The sequence below is a fragment of the Mesoplodon densirostris genome, chromosome 2, assembly GCF_025265405.1.
Source record: "Mesoplodon densirostris isolate mMesDen1 chromosome 2, mMesDen1 primary haplotype, whole genome shotgun sequence".
Classification (NCBI taxonomy): domain Eukaryota; kingdom Metazoa; phylum Chordata; class Mammalia; order Artiodactyla; family Ziphiidae; genus Mesoplodon; species Mesoplodon densirostris.
The window spans coordinates 76,164,096-76,180,962 of record NC_082662.1 but is presented as its reverse complement, the minus strand read 5'-3'; the positions used below and the strand labels follow the sequence as shown (position 1 = coordinate 76,180,962).

The following is a 16,867-nucleotide window of genomic DNA, read 5'->3' as shown; positions in this document are numbered from 1 at the left end:
TGGAGAAAGGAACCCTCCTTCAATATGCAGACGACATTCTGATCGTCAGCCCTACTAAGGAGGCCTCTCAACTACCTACCCAATAAAGGATAGAAGGTGTCTAACAAAAAGGCTCAAATATCCCAGACTAAGGTGACCTGTCTGGGGTTCATTCTCACAGAAGGTCGAAGAAGCCCATCCCAGGAAAGGGAAGAAGCCATTTGCAGCCTTACCCCTTCTAAAACTAGAAGACAGTTTAGGGGTTCCTGGGGAGGCCGGGGTTTGCTGCATCTGGATCCCTAACTACAGTCTAATAGCTGGGCCTCTATATGAAACACTAAAAGAAAAGATGATAATCATTTTGAATAGAATCCAGAAGCAGCCTTTCAAGAATGTAAAGAGCAGTCACTTCAGACCCTTGCCCTGGAACTCCCTAATTTAGCTAAACCCTTTGACCTTTACATTCCCAGTCGAAGGTGAATTGCCCTTTTAGTATTAGTTTAAAAACTGGGACCACTTGAAATGGAACAACGCAAGAATGCCCTCCAGGTAGGAGAAACTACGGTCACAAAGGGCTTGGCCAGCCGCCCAATCCGGCCAGGATACTGGGAGTATCTAAAAACCTGGAAATCATCAGCCCGCAAGGCCAGCTCCCTCCTAAGGGAAAAGGACCCCACGTGGCGATCCTAACCACCCACCATGCCCTGAAGTTGCAGGGATTGCTCCGTAGGCACACAGACCTTGAGAGAGGAGGCTCTCCAACTCCAACCTCCAGAGAGACAACCGGGGGCAACGGGCCCCCATGACGACTCGTGTGACCATCACTTGACCTGGAGCTTCTCTCAGAAAACAACAAGAGTGTGCCCCAAAAGAGCAGACTACTGCTTGCAGGACTTATTGCACCCAGAGGGGAGCTAATAAGCTTGGCGGGGGAACCGTATATCACGCTGTCACCATAGAAAAGCCTACGAACACCGCCGTGACGGCGGCCAGTGAGACCGGCTGGACTCCTGGCTACTTCAAAAGGCCGTTGACTCAGTGGCCGTCATGGTCATGGATCACCACCGGCCCTGGACTGTCTGGGAGTGAGCAGGCAGGGCTTGGACACCTGGTGCTGTTTGTAAGTTAATTCAGTGACCTAAATGAAGAAAGCGCAGCCTACTAGTCAGAGAACCTAGGCTGGCAGAAACCGTCAGCCTAAGGTGGCCAAACAACTGTGGGGCGGGGTAAAACCGGCGCCCCCCGCCCAGTGTTTCTGCGCATCTCTTTCCTGGACCTTTAAAGGTCATTAGAATCTATAATACTTCTAATGCTGGTGCTCAGGCGGACAAGCAGTGAGGGAGGAGGCCTAGGGACAATCAACCTCAACTGGAGGCTGCCGGGGAGAAGTTCTGCCCCTCCCCACCCCCGAGTATGAGGACTCCCCACTCAGCACGAAGCACTTACAGAAGAGGGGTCTGCACCCTCAGCCCCCCAAGAATGAGGAACGGGACAAAAGGCAGAGGAGGGGTTTGTCACCGGCAAAGCCCATTAAAAATTCCTGGGAGATAAAAATAGAATCTGGGCAATAAAATAAAGTCTAACCTTTTTTTCCTTTGTGCTTTGCCTAATTTCGCTTGCTCCTAGGTTTCCACATGCAGAGGTCCCACACCCGGCACTTCAGACCCAATTTCCTGGTGCAAAATGGCTGGGCCGACACCTCAGCTCGCGGGACCCCTGCAGACTCTGCGACATAGAGCCTGAGCTCCAGCCAACCCGGCCCTAGAAAGCTCCGCCCCCTCCCTCCCGCTGACGCTGACGGGATCCCTACACAGCAGCCCCGCCCACAGCCCACGGAGGAGCGCCCGCTCTCACCTCTCCATTCTCTGATCAAAATATAAAGTGTTCCTTTGCTTCTGAACCAAACTCAGTCTCGTTCTTTTGGCTCCAGTGACACTGGGCAGGGGGACCCTTGTTGAGGCCCACTCGAGAGGATCAATAACAGAAATTGAGAACATTGTAACTTCAATGAACAGACGTGTGAGCCAAACTGTAATTAACATACAACAGTGTATAAGGCTCGTGTAAAATAAGATGTTTCTAACACTTCCATTTGATATTTCCATCACTTTATTATAAGCAAGTTCAGTAGAGGGGTTTGTCTTATTTGTCAGGTCAATATTAGAGAAATGATGTGATTTCTTTCCAGGGATGTACATCTAATAATCTTGGCTGAAGCTTCAATCTTGTTTTGAATGCTTTTCAATTGAAAATGATACCTCTCCTTCAGCTCCCCCATTTCTGAGAAGTATAAAACCTTATAACGTATTATTACCTACCAAAGGGGAAACGCAGGAGAGGGATAAATTAAGAATTTGGGATTAACATATACACACAGCTATGTATAAAATAGATCATCAACAAGGAACTTCTGTATAACACAGGGAACAACATTCAATATTCTGTAATAACCTATAAGGGGAAATAATCTGAAAAAGAATACATATCTATATCTACATCATGTATCAACGACAGATAAAATGTAACCTAAGGGAGGCCGATGGTGAGCGCTTCTGACCCTGAAGATTTCAATCAGCTAAAGCTCGGACTCTGACTACTGCCCAAGGCCCTTAAAGAACATACATGTACCCGTAGCTTAAAAATTTCCCAGTTTGGAGTTCGGGGAGACACTGATTTGGAAAAATCCCTGGTGTCCTCCTTACATGAAAGGGACTCTACCTACAGCTAAAACATGCCTGACACCCAGAGGATGGTACACCGTTTGACCGGGAAGGGTTTGGAAAAAGCACCTCATTTCCTCATCTCCTGGTAGTGGGGCTCACCCCTCCAGCCTCTTTTCTAACAAGCTCCCCACTTGCAGAATCAGCAGCTTTAACCTCCTGTTTCGCACAGTTAGCAATTTGTCCGGAGGATGAACAGGAAGAGGGGGAACCAATAAGAGACCAACACTAGGTGTTTGGACAGGCACATGTCACTCTAATTTCCAAGCAGGAAGAAGAACTAACCAAAGTCTCAGCCTGCACCCCAGAACAAGAATAGGGCCTGAAGCAATCCTGGGGTTTTGTGGCCAGCGCCCAAAAAAGCGACTTAAAAAATGGAGCTCAGTGGCACTGCAATTGACAAACCTGCACTGTTATAAATGATAACAATCTTCCAAATATATATTGAGGTAAGGACACGAAAAGGATGTGAAAGCAAGGCAGAATTGCAGGAAACAGTTTTCAACAGGTAGACTGGAGTCGCCTTTAAAGCACGTGAAAAGCGGCAGAACTTCGACAATGATGCAGTTGGCCAAAAAGGGCATATGCGTTTTTTCCTGAATATATTAAAGACTGATTCCCCAGAAGGACCCTCTTACTGCCACGCAGAGCCTAGTTTGGGTCGCTCCTCTTGCACCAGGGAGTTGCACGTGTAGACGGTTCGACAGAACCTCTTTCTAGGCTCTTGTAGCCAAGTCATGGCCACCAGTCAGACTGCCTCCTGGCCATCCTGCAGGGCACAGAGCTCAGCAAAGGGTATCCACCCCTTCTACAGCAATGTCAGTCGGCTCACCGGCTTGGTGAGGTAAGTACCCGGGTTCCATACCCTGCCCCACATGAATGTACAGCACCGCCTGTTCCCTACAGATAAATGCACACAAGATAAATGCAGCCCTCATGCACTCTCCCCATCCTGTCCCTGCAGAAGGTGGTGGCAGAAATGAACCACCTGGGCATGATGGTGGACTTGTCCCATGTCTCGGATGCTGTGGCACGGCGAGCCCTAGAAGTGTCACAGGCACCTGTCATCTGCCACTCAGCTGCCTGGGGGATGTGTAAGAACACTCGCAATGTTCCTGATGATATCCTGCAGCTTCTGGTGAGAGACTGCCCTGGCCCTCAAACCTAAAGCAAGAGGTTCAAACCAGGAGCCCTTGAACCTGAGCCTCTTCTCCCTCAATTTTCTCAAACCCCAAGTTAAATATCTTCTGCCCCCAAAACCCACGATCCACAGCCCCTGAACTCTTGAGCCCTAGGTGGGGGTCTAGGTGGTAAGATACTCCTCCAAACCCGGAAACCCAGGGCCAAGACACCACCCAGACCAGGGCTGCGGCCCCTCTGTTCACACAAACCCAGAGAGGAGACGACTCTGACCTCAAAGCCAGGGCTGAACACCTTCCTCAGAGGGGCCGAGAGAATGAACAGGCAGGTGGCTGTGCTGGGGGCCAAGCTGACTGTCCACCGGTCCACCCCTGCAGAAGTAGAACTGTGGCATCGTGATGGTGTCCTTGTCTGTGCGGGTGCTGCAGTGCAACCTGTTAGCCAATGTGTCTACTGTGGCAGGTGAGCCTCAACCTGGGCTCTCTGAAAACTCGGATTTGGAGCTGAAGCTGGGTCCAAATTTGGGGAGGACTTCAGAAGAGCCCCAGTGGTTTGACCCACCTGTTGGCAATAGGTACAGCTCCCCAAAACCCAATAATGGACGGTACACAGAACCTTGGTGCCATGTGGAACTGGAGCCACGGAATCAAAACTGTGATACTGATGGGTATCAGGGAGGCTGTCAGACACAGAGCCCGGGTGCTGCCCATCTGTGCCTCTGCAGGGGCTCCTAAAGCATACTTCCCCTACCTCTGGCCAAGGGACTGGTCAGATCCGTAGGTCTCTGGGGTCTTCATCAGTTGTACTCTTGTTCCTCTCTCAACCTCCACACCCGGGGAAAGGAGCCCCCACAGGTTCTCAAGGAGACTGGGAGGCAGGGTGAATCTTGGGTGGGAAATGGCTCAAACAGGGGGCTCTGGGGTCCACTCCAAATCTGAAGTCCAGTCTAGAGCCAGCTGGTATCACTTCAGATCAAACCTCAGGGCCCTCTAGTTGGTAATCTCGGTGCCAGGCCATGAAGGAACTGGCCTGTTTGGCCTACAGGCTGCAAAAAGGGGAATCAACAGATGGCAGTCATCACCCCCACCCCTGCCCTGGAAGCCCCACACTGCTGACTTTCCATTCTTCAGATCACTTTGACGACATCAGGGCAGTCATTGGATGCAAGTTCATCGGGATTGGTGGAGATTATGATGGGGCTGGCCGGTGGGTGCTTCCCCATGGCTTGTCTCGGGCTGGCTGGGCAGCAGTGGGGCTTTCACAGCCACCGTGCCCACCATACTGTGGTCCTCATGGCCTTGACCATAGCTTCAGGTGTGCTGGCCCAACTGGTATCTCCCCTCTCCCAGGGTCTGCTTCCTGGGCTCTCCTGTCTGTTTGGCCCAACTCTAGGTCATCATGTTTGTCTAAAACACCACACAGAGCTCATCTGCCCAGCATCTGCGCCCATCCAGTGCCAGCAGACCCACGGCCTCTGAGCAGACTCTTAGCAAAGTCTGGGCTGTGCTGACCATCTTCTCCGCCTGCAGTTGGGTCTGTGCATGCAGGGGTGTCAACCCAGTTCTTAAAAAGCTTTTCTTCTCTTTATAAAATGGAGGCAAAAATTGCATTCATTGAAAGGCATAGATCTTAACAGTACAACTCAATGACTTTTGATGAATAGTCGAGGCGCTTTTGGGGTCTTCCTCTGAAGGATGAAGAGCAGGAGTGAATCATTTACTCTCTCCAAGTCTCCATTTTCCATATCTGACCAGGGCTGGGGTTCAGTGGACCCTGGACACATAGGGCTTTGGTTCTGACTCAGGACCAGTGAACAGGTCTGAGGCCCAAGAGCTGGCTGGCTGGCGGCCACACAGATTCCCACAGGGGCTGGAGGATGTGCCCATATACCCGGTACTGATAGAGGAGTTGCTGGGGCGTGGCTGGAGTGAGGAAGAGCTCTGGGGTGTGCTTTGAGGAAACGTGTGGCGCGTCTTCAGACAGGTGGAACAGGTTTGCTGGGCTGGGCAAAAGAGTAGCTCTGAGCAGGTGGTCTGAGCAGGTGTACGCGGGGGTGCTGTGAGAGGTGTTGCCCTCTGACCGTCGCCTCCAGGTGCGGGAGGAGAACGAGGGACAGAGTCCCTTGGAGGATGAGTTCCCAGATGAGCAGCTGGGCAGCTCTTGCCGCTCCGTCCTCCCACGTCTGCATCAGAGAGAGGATTTGGCTCCAGACCAGAAACTAACCAGAGCTGTGGTTCGTGGGAATCCCATTTTGTCACCTAAGTGGTCATTCTCAAAATCTTGCCCCCACATGGGCCCAGGCCTCACAGTTATTGCTGCCTTCCCAGTCCTCATTGTTTGGCTCTGGTGATCCAGTTAATCCTGCCAGATGTCACTTTGGCAGCCACAGATACCCCACAAAGTTTCCTTGCATGCGAGCACAAACATTTCCTGAAAATAAATGTTTTAGAAATGGAATCAGCACAAGTGTCCTTCTCCGTGGTGGGGTCTGTGGTGCAGGCTCCCAATACTGGAGTTTGGTGGGGGACCCTGCAGTTTAGACACCGGATACTCAAGGAAGACCTGTTGGCAGTGGCCTGAGGATATCCAGGTGGCTTGGCTCAGCACTGGAAGAAGACAGTGGGTGGCTCTGGCTGTGGGAGGGTGGACCTTACTCAGTTCCCTCTGTGTAGCTCACCTCAATCCACATCCTGACCCACTGAGTACCACCTGGGGATCTTTCAGGGAATTCTGGTTCAGATGCCCAAGAAGAGAACATGCCTAGATCACAAATGATCTTTGTACCTATTTGGACAGAGCCCAGAATCTCAGGCTACTTAATGGGCCATGGAACTTCAATGGCTAGACTGCTCTGGATGTGGGCACACCTCGTCCCCTGTTCTTCAGGGACTTCCTCTCTAATTGGTTCAGGCTACTTAGACAACCACCCCATCTTCCCCCAGTTCATTAATGATAATAGCAACTGCACTAATTATAGCCAAATGTGAGTTAATACATTAGTTAATAAAGAGAGGTAGGGCTTCCCTGGAGGCACAGTGGTTAAGAATCCACCTGCCAATGCTGGGGACACGGGTTTGAGCCCTGCTCCGGGAAGATCCAACATGCTGCGGAGCAACTAAGCCCATGCACCACAACTACTGAGCCTGTGCTCTACAGCCCGTGCGCCACAACTACTGAGCCCACATGCCGCAACTACTGAAGTCCGTGCGCCTAGAGCCAGTGCTCTGCAACAAGAGAAGCCATCACAATGAGAAGTCTGCGCACTGCAATGAAGAGGAGCCCCCGCTCACTGCAACTAGAGAAAGCCCACGTGCAGCAACAAAGACCCAACACAGCCAAAAATAAACAAATAAATAAATAAATAAAATGCAAAAAGATACAATACAGTATTGTCAACCATAGTTGCCATGCTGTACATTACATCCCAGAATGTATTTGTCTTGTAACAGGAAGTTTGTATCCTCTGACCACCTTCACCCATTTCCTCCCCACCTCATCCCCATAGGTTAAAATTTTAAATAGAGAAGCCCAGATAAGCTTCAATGAGAAGACGACACCTGAGCAGAGATTTGAGTTAGCCAAGTTGGTGTCTAGTGGAAGAGTGCACAGGAGAGGAAAGGGCCAGTGCAAAGACCCTGGGGCAGGAGCTTGTGTGGTGTGTTAGAAGAACAGGAAGGAGCCCACTGTGGTTGCAGCACAGAAAGGAGAAGAGAGTAATGGAAGTCAGATACACGATAGATGGAGAGCAGTAAGCAGATAGGACACAGTGGTCAGACCCCGAATGGCCTTGTAGGACGCTCTGCGGGCTTTGTTAGCTCTTCACGATAGGAGCCAGTGAAGGGTTTTTAGGAGAAGAGTGGCATGACTGATCACATTCCCCATGATCACGGTGACTGCTGTATGAAAAACAGACTCTGGGGGCCACGGTAGACACAGGCAGATCAGTTAGACGGCTCTTCAGTCACCGATGTCAGAGACGATGGTGGCTCAGGACGGAGAGATAGTAGGGGAGGTGGTGAGAAGTGGTCACATTCTAAAAATATTTTGAAGGTAGAGCAACAGGAGTAAAACGAAGAAAATCAAAAGCCCATGTCCCAGAGATAACTGTTAATTTATTTATTCTAAGCAAATACGGTCCCTCTAAAAACCACAAAGCTTGCCAAGGATGCTCTTCTCAGAGGTACTAACTTTTTACTCCTCAGTCTACTCCGGCCTGGTCTCCCCCTCTGCCACTCTCCCAAAACTGCTCTGATTAAAGTCACCAATTACCTCGAAGTTGCTCAATCTACGAGACACTGACCTGTCCTCAACCTTGTTCTGCTAGCAGCACATGGCATGGTTGAGTCTCCCCTCTTCCTTGATCTCTCTCCTCCCTGGGTTCGTCGACCACACACTCTCCCAATTTTTCTCTCTACCCCTGCTTTTCAGTCTCTTTTGCGGTTTTCACATCCTCCCCTCACATGCTGAGGTTGCTCCTTAGTCATGGGCCCTCTTCCCTTCAAATTTCACACATCCTCCCTCACAAATTTATTCACTCCCATGGTGTAAAATATTGGCCATGATCATCTCCAAAGGCATCCCAACCTCACACCAACTGCTCAAAACACATCCCCACTCGGATGTCGCAAGGGCATCTCCTACTCAACATGTAGAAAACAAAGCCTTGATCTTCCCTCCTAAGCCTTGTCCTCTGTCTCCAATTATTTATTCATCAGACACTTACTGAGCCCCTAAGATATGCCAAGCACTGGTAGGCACTAGAGATAAAATGATGAGGCAGGAGGGAAAGGTTCAATAGAACAAAGGGTTATAGAAAAGGAACTTACACATATGTGTGAAATTAAAACTGTGTATGGTGCTATGAAGGAGCAATTACGTAAGGCTGTGGGAGTCTAGGTCAGCAGGGAAGAGACTGATGGGGGTTGAGGAGGGCCTCCCTTAAGAAATAATCTCTGGGGACTTCCCTGGTGGCTCAGCGGTTCAGAATCCGCCTGCCAGCACTATTTACAATAGCCAGGATATGGAAGCAACCTAAGTGTCCATTGACAGACGAATAGATAAAGAAGATGTGGCACATATATACAATGGAATATTACTCAGCCATAAAAAGAAACGAAACTGAGTTACTTGTAGTGAGGTGGATAGACCTAGAGTGTCATACAGAGTGAAGTAAGTCAGAAAGAGAAAAACAAATACCGTACGCTAACACATATATATGGAATCTAAAAAAATAAAATGGTTCTGATGAACCTAGGGGCAGGACAGGAATAAAGCCACAGACGTAGAGAATGGACTTGAGGACATGGGGAGGGGTAAGGGTAAGGTGTGACGAAGTAAGAGAGTAGCATTGACATATATACAATGCCAAATGTAAAATAGCTAGCTAGTGGGAAGCAGCTGCGTAGCACAGGGAGATCAGTTCAGTGCCTTGCGACCACCTAGAGGGGTGGGATCAGGAGGGTGGGAGGGAGACGCAAGAGGGAGGGGATATGAGGATATACGTATGCATATAGCTGATTCATTTTGTTATACAGCAGAAACTAACACACCATTGTAAAGCAATTATACTCCAATAAAGATGTTTAAAAAAAAACAAAAACAAAAACAAAAATCCGCCTGCCGGTGCAGGGGACACCGGTTTGCTCCCTGGTCAGGGAAGATCTCACATGCCTCGGAGCAACTAAGCCTGCGAGCCACCACTACTGAGCCCATGCACCACAACTTCTGAAGCCCACGCACATAGAGCCCGTGCTCCACAACAAGAGAAGCCACTACAGTGAGAAGCCCGTGCACCGCAACGAAGAGTAGCCCCTGCTCGCCGCAACAGAAAGCCCACGCGTGGCAACGAAGACCCAACGCAACCAAAAATTAATGATTAAATTAATTAAAACATATTAAAGACACAAAGAAGAAATCTCTGCTGGGAATTCCCCGGTGGTCCAGGGGTTAGGACCTTGTGCCTCCTGTTCAGGGGGCCTGGGTTCATTCCTGGTTGGGGAACTAAGATCCTGCAAGCTGGCATCGCAGCCCAAATAAAAATGAAATAAAATAAAATATATTAAAATAAAAAAAGAAAGAATCTCTGATTCAAGTTCTAAAGGGTGAGAAGGTGTTTATCAGGCCAATATGTGGGGAGAAAATTTTTCCCATTTCAGTAAGTAGCACCTCCATTTACCCAGTTACACATCCTTAACCCACATTCCCCACATCCAATTCACCACTTACTCCTATTCACGTCCAAGCCATCACTAACCTTCCAAATATGACTCTAACCTGCCTGCTTTACTCCATTTCCAAGGCCACCACTGTGCACAAAGCCAGTCTCCTAATGAGTCTCCCCAAATCTTCTCCTGCCCCCTCCTATCCATTCTCTTACAATAGCCAGTACGGTATCTGAAAAAGCCATCTCTGCTAACACCACTTCTCTGTTTATACCCTGAAATGGCTTCCCACCAAGTTTAGGATAAATCCCAAAGAGATGATGGACTGGAGGTTGAAAGACAAGAAGGAGGTAGGGTGTTAGGTTAGAAAGAGGGATAAAGGGTCTAAGTAAACAGTGAAAAGAGCTGAAAAGAAAATGATCAGCACTTATACAACAGTCCTGATGCAGGCAGGAAAATGCAGGAATAGCGAAGGAATACCAATAGCCACTTTTTATTTCTGCAATGCCTTTGAAATTCCCAAAGTGCTTCATTTATAACTGTGATTCTCAAACCTAGCTGTACATTAGAATCATCTGGAGAGATTTTAAAAACTACCAATGGCCAGGCCTCACCCCAAGCCAATTAAATCAGAATATACAGTTCACTAGGGCAGGAATTTTGTCTGTTTCGTTCACTGTCCATATGAAAAGTACCTGGCACATACATGGTGCTCAGAAAATATTTACTGAATGAATAAATGAAGGAAGGAATGTACCACTATCACCTGAGATCCAAGGAAGAATTCTTTTCAAAACTTAGGGAGTAACCAGGCAACGTTAGTTACCATGGCAGCCCTGGGAAAAACATTATCAAGAGACACTAACACTCCCAGGAGCCTACATTTGTTTTCACGATAAGTAAACCTTTCTCATTTCTAAAGTACTATACTGTGAAATATGCATCTCAGTCCCAACTAGAGGTTACTCAATGTCTGCTGTGAGCTGGAGGAAAAGAGAAGGGCCTTACACAGTATCTAAAGCAATGACAAGAAGAAACTAGGGGCCACGGGCAGAGACAGACAGGCTCACACAGGCTCCAATCCCTATGACATTCTGAGGTGATCACATTGTAAGGGCTCGAGCATGGGAAAGCAGTCACTAACCAGCTACCCTGTCTCAAATATTTGGAGAAAGTCAATGCAAATACATACCTATGTATTATTCTTTTCTGATCATTCTTTCAGTGTATCCCTTCTGGCTTTGTGCAAAGCGATTCTTTGTTTTGTACCTGAAAAATGAGTGGCACGTGTAAATGGATGAAACATGTCAGAGCAGACATCCAAGGAGCTCTTCAGCTAACGAATGAGGAGCTCTGAGTTCTGGAAAAGAATCGTAAAAGTAGTGTCAAAAAACAGTATCTTAGAGCATCCTTTATATCAACTCCCCTCTATCATATCACCAATCAGTGGTCATCAGCCTATACATGAACATTTCAGTGACAGAAAACCCAGCACTCTCTAGACAGATCTAGGCATTTCTAGTTGCTACAGCAGTCTATATCAAATTCAGAATCTGACTCCCTGTCAAGCATCAGTCCCAGTCTGCCTTCTGCAATTGTACACCCCATGGCACACCTCATCTCTTTTCCATCTGGCACATTTCCCAAACACATGAGGACAATTTTGTTCTTCCTAAAGCTCTCTTCTCCCATGTCACCCTCCTAAATCACTCCTTCCTGTGTTTATGACTTTGAGGAGCCCCCAAGGTTTTCTCATCCCAAGGCCATGACAAGCAATGGCATCAGTGCCCCTGCTACAGATTCTGGGAAAGGGGCAGGGCCACACAAGAGTCTGGCAAATGTGACTGACTACCTGAAGTGAGAGTACATGTGACAATCTCAGCCTCTCTTCAGTCCTCAGCCTCTATCCAAGGTTTCTCCATAGCACATTATTGACATTTTGGGCCAGATAATTATTTTGGGGTGGTGGGGAGCGCTGTCCTATGCCTTGTATGATATGTAGTAGCATCCTGGCCTCTACCCACTAGATGCCTGCAGCACCCCCCCCCCACCCCGGATGTGACAAAGAAAAATGTCTCCAGCCATTGTCAAACGTCCTGGAGGGAGGGTGAGGGCAAAATCACCCTCACTCAAGTGCCACTGCTCTATCCAATGACTCTGTTCACTCATGAGGACTCAAAACTCTCTCCTCTGCTGGCTTAACAGGTAACTCTCCAGAAAGTCTATTGTGTATCAAAATGCTATTTGAAATTTAATAGTATTTATCTCTATAACAGTATCTGATGAAAGTAAAACTCTTTCTCCAGATGTTAAGAACCTCGGAGATGGTTAATCCACGTTTACCTTATCTCCTACCCCAGGCACTGGAAATTACAGAAATGTTCGGTCACCCATTTTCAGGATCCGTTCAAGAAGTACCAGTAGTGTAAGGCTTTTTGGCAACCTGAACAACTGAATTCAAGTAAAATATTCTGCCTGATCATGGCTTTGTGAGACAAGCCACAAACCTATAGCAGGACCCTCCTCTCTGCTATTTACGAGATTGAGGTATCTGACTGGAAAGCCGGTGGAGGTGAGCTACCCAAGAAAGCAGTGGGTTCAGGATGAGAAGTTGGAAAGGATGACAAGGGAGGGGAGCATGAACCTCAGCTGAAAAGAAAGGGGAAAAGTACCAAGAGATGAGTTCTCTTGACTGAAGAGAAGATACGCTGAAGGCCATCAGCTTGCCCTCAGGGCCGTCAGCTCTCTGGGGAGCTCTAAGGGAAGGGTGAGCCTGGACCTACGACTCCGGACTCCTGGTCTCGGCCCCCAGGCCTGACAATTCACTCAGACTCTCAATAAATACTTGTATTAAAAGACCTTAGGGCTTCCCTGGTGGCGCAGTTGTTGGGAGTCCGCCTGCCGATGCAGGGGATGCGGGTTCGTGCCCCGGTCCGGGAGGGTCTCACGTGCCATGGAGCGGCTGGGCCCGTGGGCCATGGCCGCTGGGCCTGCGCATCCGGAGCCTGTGCCACACGGCGGGAGAGGCCACAAGGGTGAGAGGCCCGTGTACCACAAAAAAAAAAAAAAAAAAAGACCTTACACGGGGACCACATCTGGGAAAACATCGCCGTACCCTCATAAGTTACAGGGGGAGACCCGAACTGGCCAAGCCATGACAGGAGCTGTGAGGGCGACAAAAGAGCATTGCAGGGATCGGACATCGGATCGCCAGGAGCCCTCCGCCCTCCTGGTTCGTAATGCCAGGGCCCCATCACCGCGTATCGCCGGACCCCGGTCCTGCCTCCATCGTGCACCCTTCCCCAAGGTTGGCCGGGGTCTGGAGCCACCATCCCGTTAGGACCTACAGATCTCGCTGCTGCTGAGCTCTACAGATCCCGCTCCTTCCACACAGTTCGCCAATTCCGCGGGCCTTACTGAGCCGCGCCAGCCACCGTCCGCGAGGCCTTGGCGCACCCGTGATGTCACTGTCGTGCGCCTCTCCCACAGCAAGGGGAGTATGGCTCTGGCACGGCAGCTGCTGCTGTTGTCGCTCGCGGCTCGGTTGCTTCTGGCACCTCGCCGGGACCTGACGGCCCGCCGTCCTAACGAGCCCCTGCCCGTGATGCGCATCCCGCAGGCTCTACAGCGGCGGCAGGAAGAGTGGCAGAGCGGGCAGCGGAGCCCCCCACGGCCGGTGCTGGCGCGACCTGGGCCGCTGCTGATGTCAGCGCGGCGACCGGAGTTGAACCAACCGGCACGCCTCACGCTGGGCCCTTGGGAGCCTGCACCACTCGCTTCGCGCAGCTGGAGGAATCGGCGTGCCCATGGGGACCATTTCTCCATCGAGCGCGTGCAACATGAGGCTCCAGCGCTGCGGAACCTCTTGCCCAAGGGCAGCTTCACCGAACTGGGTCTGGAGCTCCACGTTCTGAGCACGCTACAAGAGGCTGCTCCCGAAATTGTTCGGCCCACAACCGTGCAGTTGAGTACCATTTCCCCACTCCTTTGCGGCCGCCACATCCTCTACGCCGCAGAAACCGGCAGTGGCAAAACTCTCAGCTACATGCTACCTCTCCTTCAACGGCTCTTGGGCCAGCCAAGCCTGGACCCCTGTCGTATCCCTGCTCCTCGAGGCCTGGTTCTTGTGCCTTCTCAAGGATTAGCCGAACAGGTGCAGGCTGTGGCCCAGCCCTTGGGCAGCTCCTTGGATCTCCAGGTGCGGGAGTTAGGGGGAGGCCATGACATGAGGAGGATCAGGCTGCAACTGTCCAAACAACCTCCAGCAGATATTCTAGTGGCCACTCTGGGGGCTCTGTGGAAGGCCCTGAAAACTCAACTGATCAGCCTGGAGCAGCTCTCCTTGGTGTTGGATGAGGCAGACACGCTGTTGGATGAAAGCTTCCTGGAACTGGTGGATTACATCTTGGAGGGGAGCCATATAGCAGAAGGCCCAGCTGACTTAAAAGACCCCTTCAATCCCAAAGCTCAGTTAATGCTGGTGGGGGCCACATTTCCCGAAGGTGTAGGCCAGCTGCTGAGTAAATTTGCCAGCTTAGACTCTCTAACCACCGTTACCAGTGACAAGCTACACTGCATCATGCCTCATGTCAGACAGACATTCATGAGGCCGAAGGGAACAGAGAAGATGACTGGGTTGGTGCAGATCCTCAGGCAGCATGACAGAGCATATAGGACTGGCCCCGCAGGAACTGTTCTAGTGTTCTGTAATTGCTCCAGCACTGTGAACTGGCTGGGGTATATATTCTGGATGACCACAAAATCCAACACTTAAGACTGCAGGAACAGATGCCAGCCTCAACGAGAGCAGGCATCTTCCAGTCCTTCCAGAAGGGCTCCCAAGACATTCTTCTCTGCACAGACATCACCTCTTGGGGCCTGGACAGCACCCAGGTGGAGCTAGTCATCAATTATGATTTACCTCTCACCCTGCAAGACTACATCCACAGAGCAGGGAAGGGAGGGTGGGCCGGGTGGGAAGCGAGGTGCCAGGCACCGTTGTCAGCTTTGTGACCCATCCCTGGGACGTGAGCCTGGCTCAGAAGATTGAACTGGCAGCTCGCCAGAGAAGCCTTCCAGGTCTGGGGTCCTCAGTGAGAGAGCCTTTGCACCAGCAAACCTTATTGCAGCAGGCTTATATATGATGTCATAACAGGGACCTTTCCCTCTGTGCTGGATGGGTGAGCACACTTGTCAGTAGGGTGCTCTGGGCTGCCTAGTCACCTTCTGAACACCCGGGCTGCTGTCTGGCTTCAAAAGGTAAGCTGCTGGCCAACACGGGAAGGTGAACTACTGAGCATGGCTCTCTGTAGTCTTTCATGTGAAGAATAATGTCGATCCTGGCTCTGTATTATGTCATGGTTTCTAACAATAAGCAATGTGTCTATGGGTGTCCCTTAATAACAGTTTCCACTGGGGCAGAATTCAGTAGACTCTGAGAAGATTCACACTCCAAACTACCACACTTAGGACGAAGGCTCTTTCAACTGATGTTTTACTTTAAATTTTATTTCCTGCCCCCAAACATCCATTAAGCCCCCAGGAGAAGGAAAGGGGGATTTGACTAGCAATAGAGAGAAATTTTCTTCACAAAAATGGCCATGGCAAGCTTAGGCACTTTTGGTGAAATCTCTCTGGGAAGTACTGGCAGAGGGATAAAAGGCAAACTGACACAGAAGTATTGCTTGGTGTGCATTTCCAGGCTCTGCCTTCTTTCTCATCTCTTGGTGGCAGGTGGAGGAAGAGGAGAAAAGGTTAAACTTCTTTATAAACCAGAAGAATAAGCTTATAACATCCTCTCACTATCTCTGCATAGGTTCTAGTCTCTGCAGCATTATATAAGTTTTGCCCAAAGTAATGACAGTTGAAAGTCAAATGTAATACTTCACCAAACAACTTAAAAATGCTTGCACACTGGAAAGGGTTAAGCTGCAGAGAACACAAATGGACGCAGAGCAACCTTTGCCAAAAGAGAACATTGTGCTAAATGTACAGTCATAGCTCTTTTCCATATGAAGAAACAGTCAGAAGGATAAAAGAATTTTGTCAGTTTTTTGGTCGGATCACAGGGATAGGACTGGGGCTGGCAGCGTGAACACAGCCTGCAAGTTAGGGCACCACGGCTGGCCGGGAGGGAGTCCGGGAAAAAGTCTGGACCTGCCGAAGAGGCAAGAGACTTTTTCTTCCCTTTTTGTTTCCTGGTGCGTGAGGAGAGGGGATTAAGAGCGCTGCTTAAAGGAGCTCCAGAGATGGGCGTGAGCCGCGGCTGAAAGTGCGGACCCCAGAGATGACTGTGGGACGCTGGGCCTACTGCTGCCTCCAAGAGGCCTGTGTGCGTGCGCAGATCACTGTCCACATCCCCCTTCAAGGGAGCCTGTGCAGCCCATCACTGCCGGGGTGCCAGGATCCAGGGACGGCTTCCCTGGGAGAGCTCACGGCGTGCCTTGGGCTGGTGCAATGTCACGCCAGCCTTTGCCACCGCAGGTTCGCCCCGCACTCCGTGCCCCTCCCTCCCCCCCAGCCTGAGTGAGCCAGAGTCCCTGAAGCAGCTGTTCCTTTTACCCTGTCCTGAGTGAAGAAAAGACACCCTCCGGTGACATACACGCAGAAGCGGGGCCAAATACAAATCTGAGACCGGGGAGCTGTGAGAAAAAAGAAGAGAAAGGGAAATCTCTCCCAGCAGCCTCAGAAGCAGCAGATTAAAGCTCCACAATCAACTTGATGTACCCTGCATCTGTGGAATACATGAATAGACAACGAATCATCCCAAATTGAGGAGGTTCTTGGTGCTGCAACCAGGAGTCAGTGCTGTGCCTCTGAGGTGGGACAGCCAACTTCAGGACACTGGTCCACAAGAGATCTCCCAGC

At 50.1% G+C, this 16,867-nt stretch overlaps 1 protein-coding gene and 1 pseudogene across 1 annotated transcript; both read left to right on the top strand.

The window, feature by feature from the left end:
• The first annotated feature begins 3,436 nt into the window (after positions 1-3,436).
• On the top strand, positions 3,437-6,189 carry LOC132503220 (dipeptidase 2-like; annotated as a pseudogene).
• Positions 6,190-13,499: 7,310 nt separating this feature from the next.
• Positions 13,500-15,144, top strand: LOC132503208 (probable ATP-dependent RNA helicase DDX28). The gene is given in 3 exon segments (XM_060119633.1): positions 13,500-14,738; positions 14,741-14,956; positions 14,959-15,144. Coding segments are annotated over 3 exon segments (1,641 nt in total).
• Positions 15,145-16,867: the final 1,723 nt, after the last annotated feature.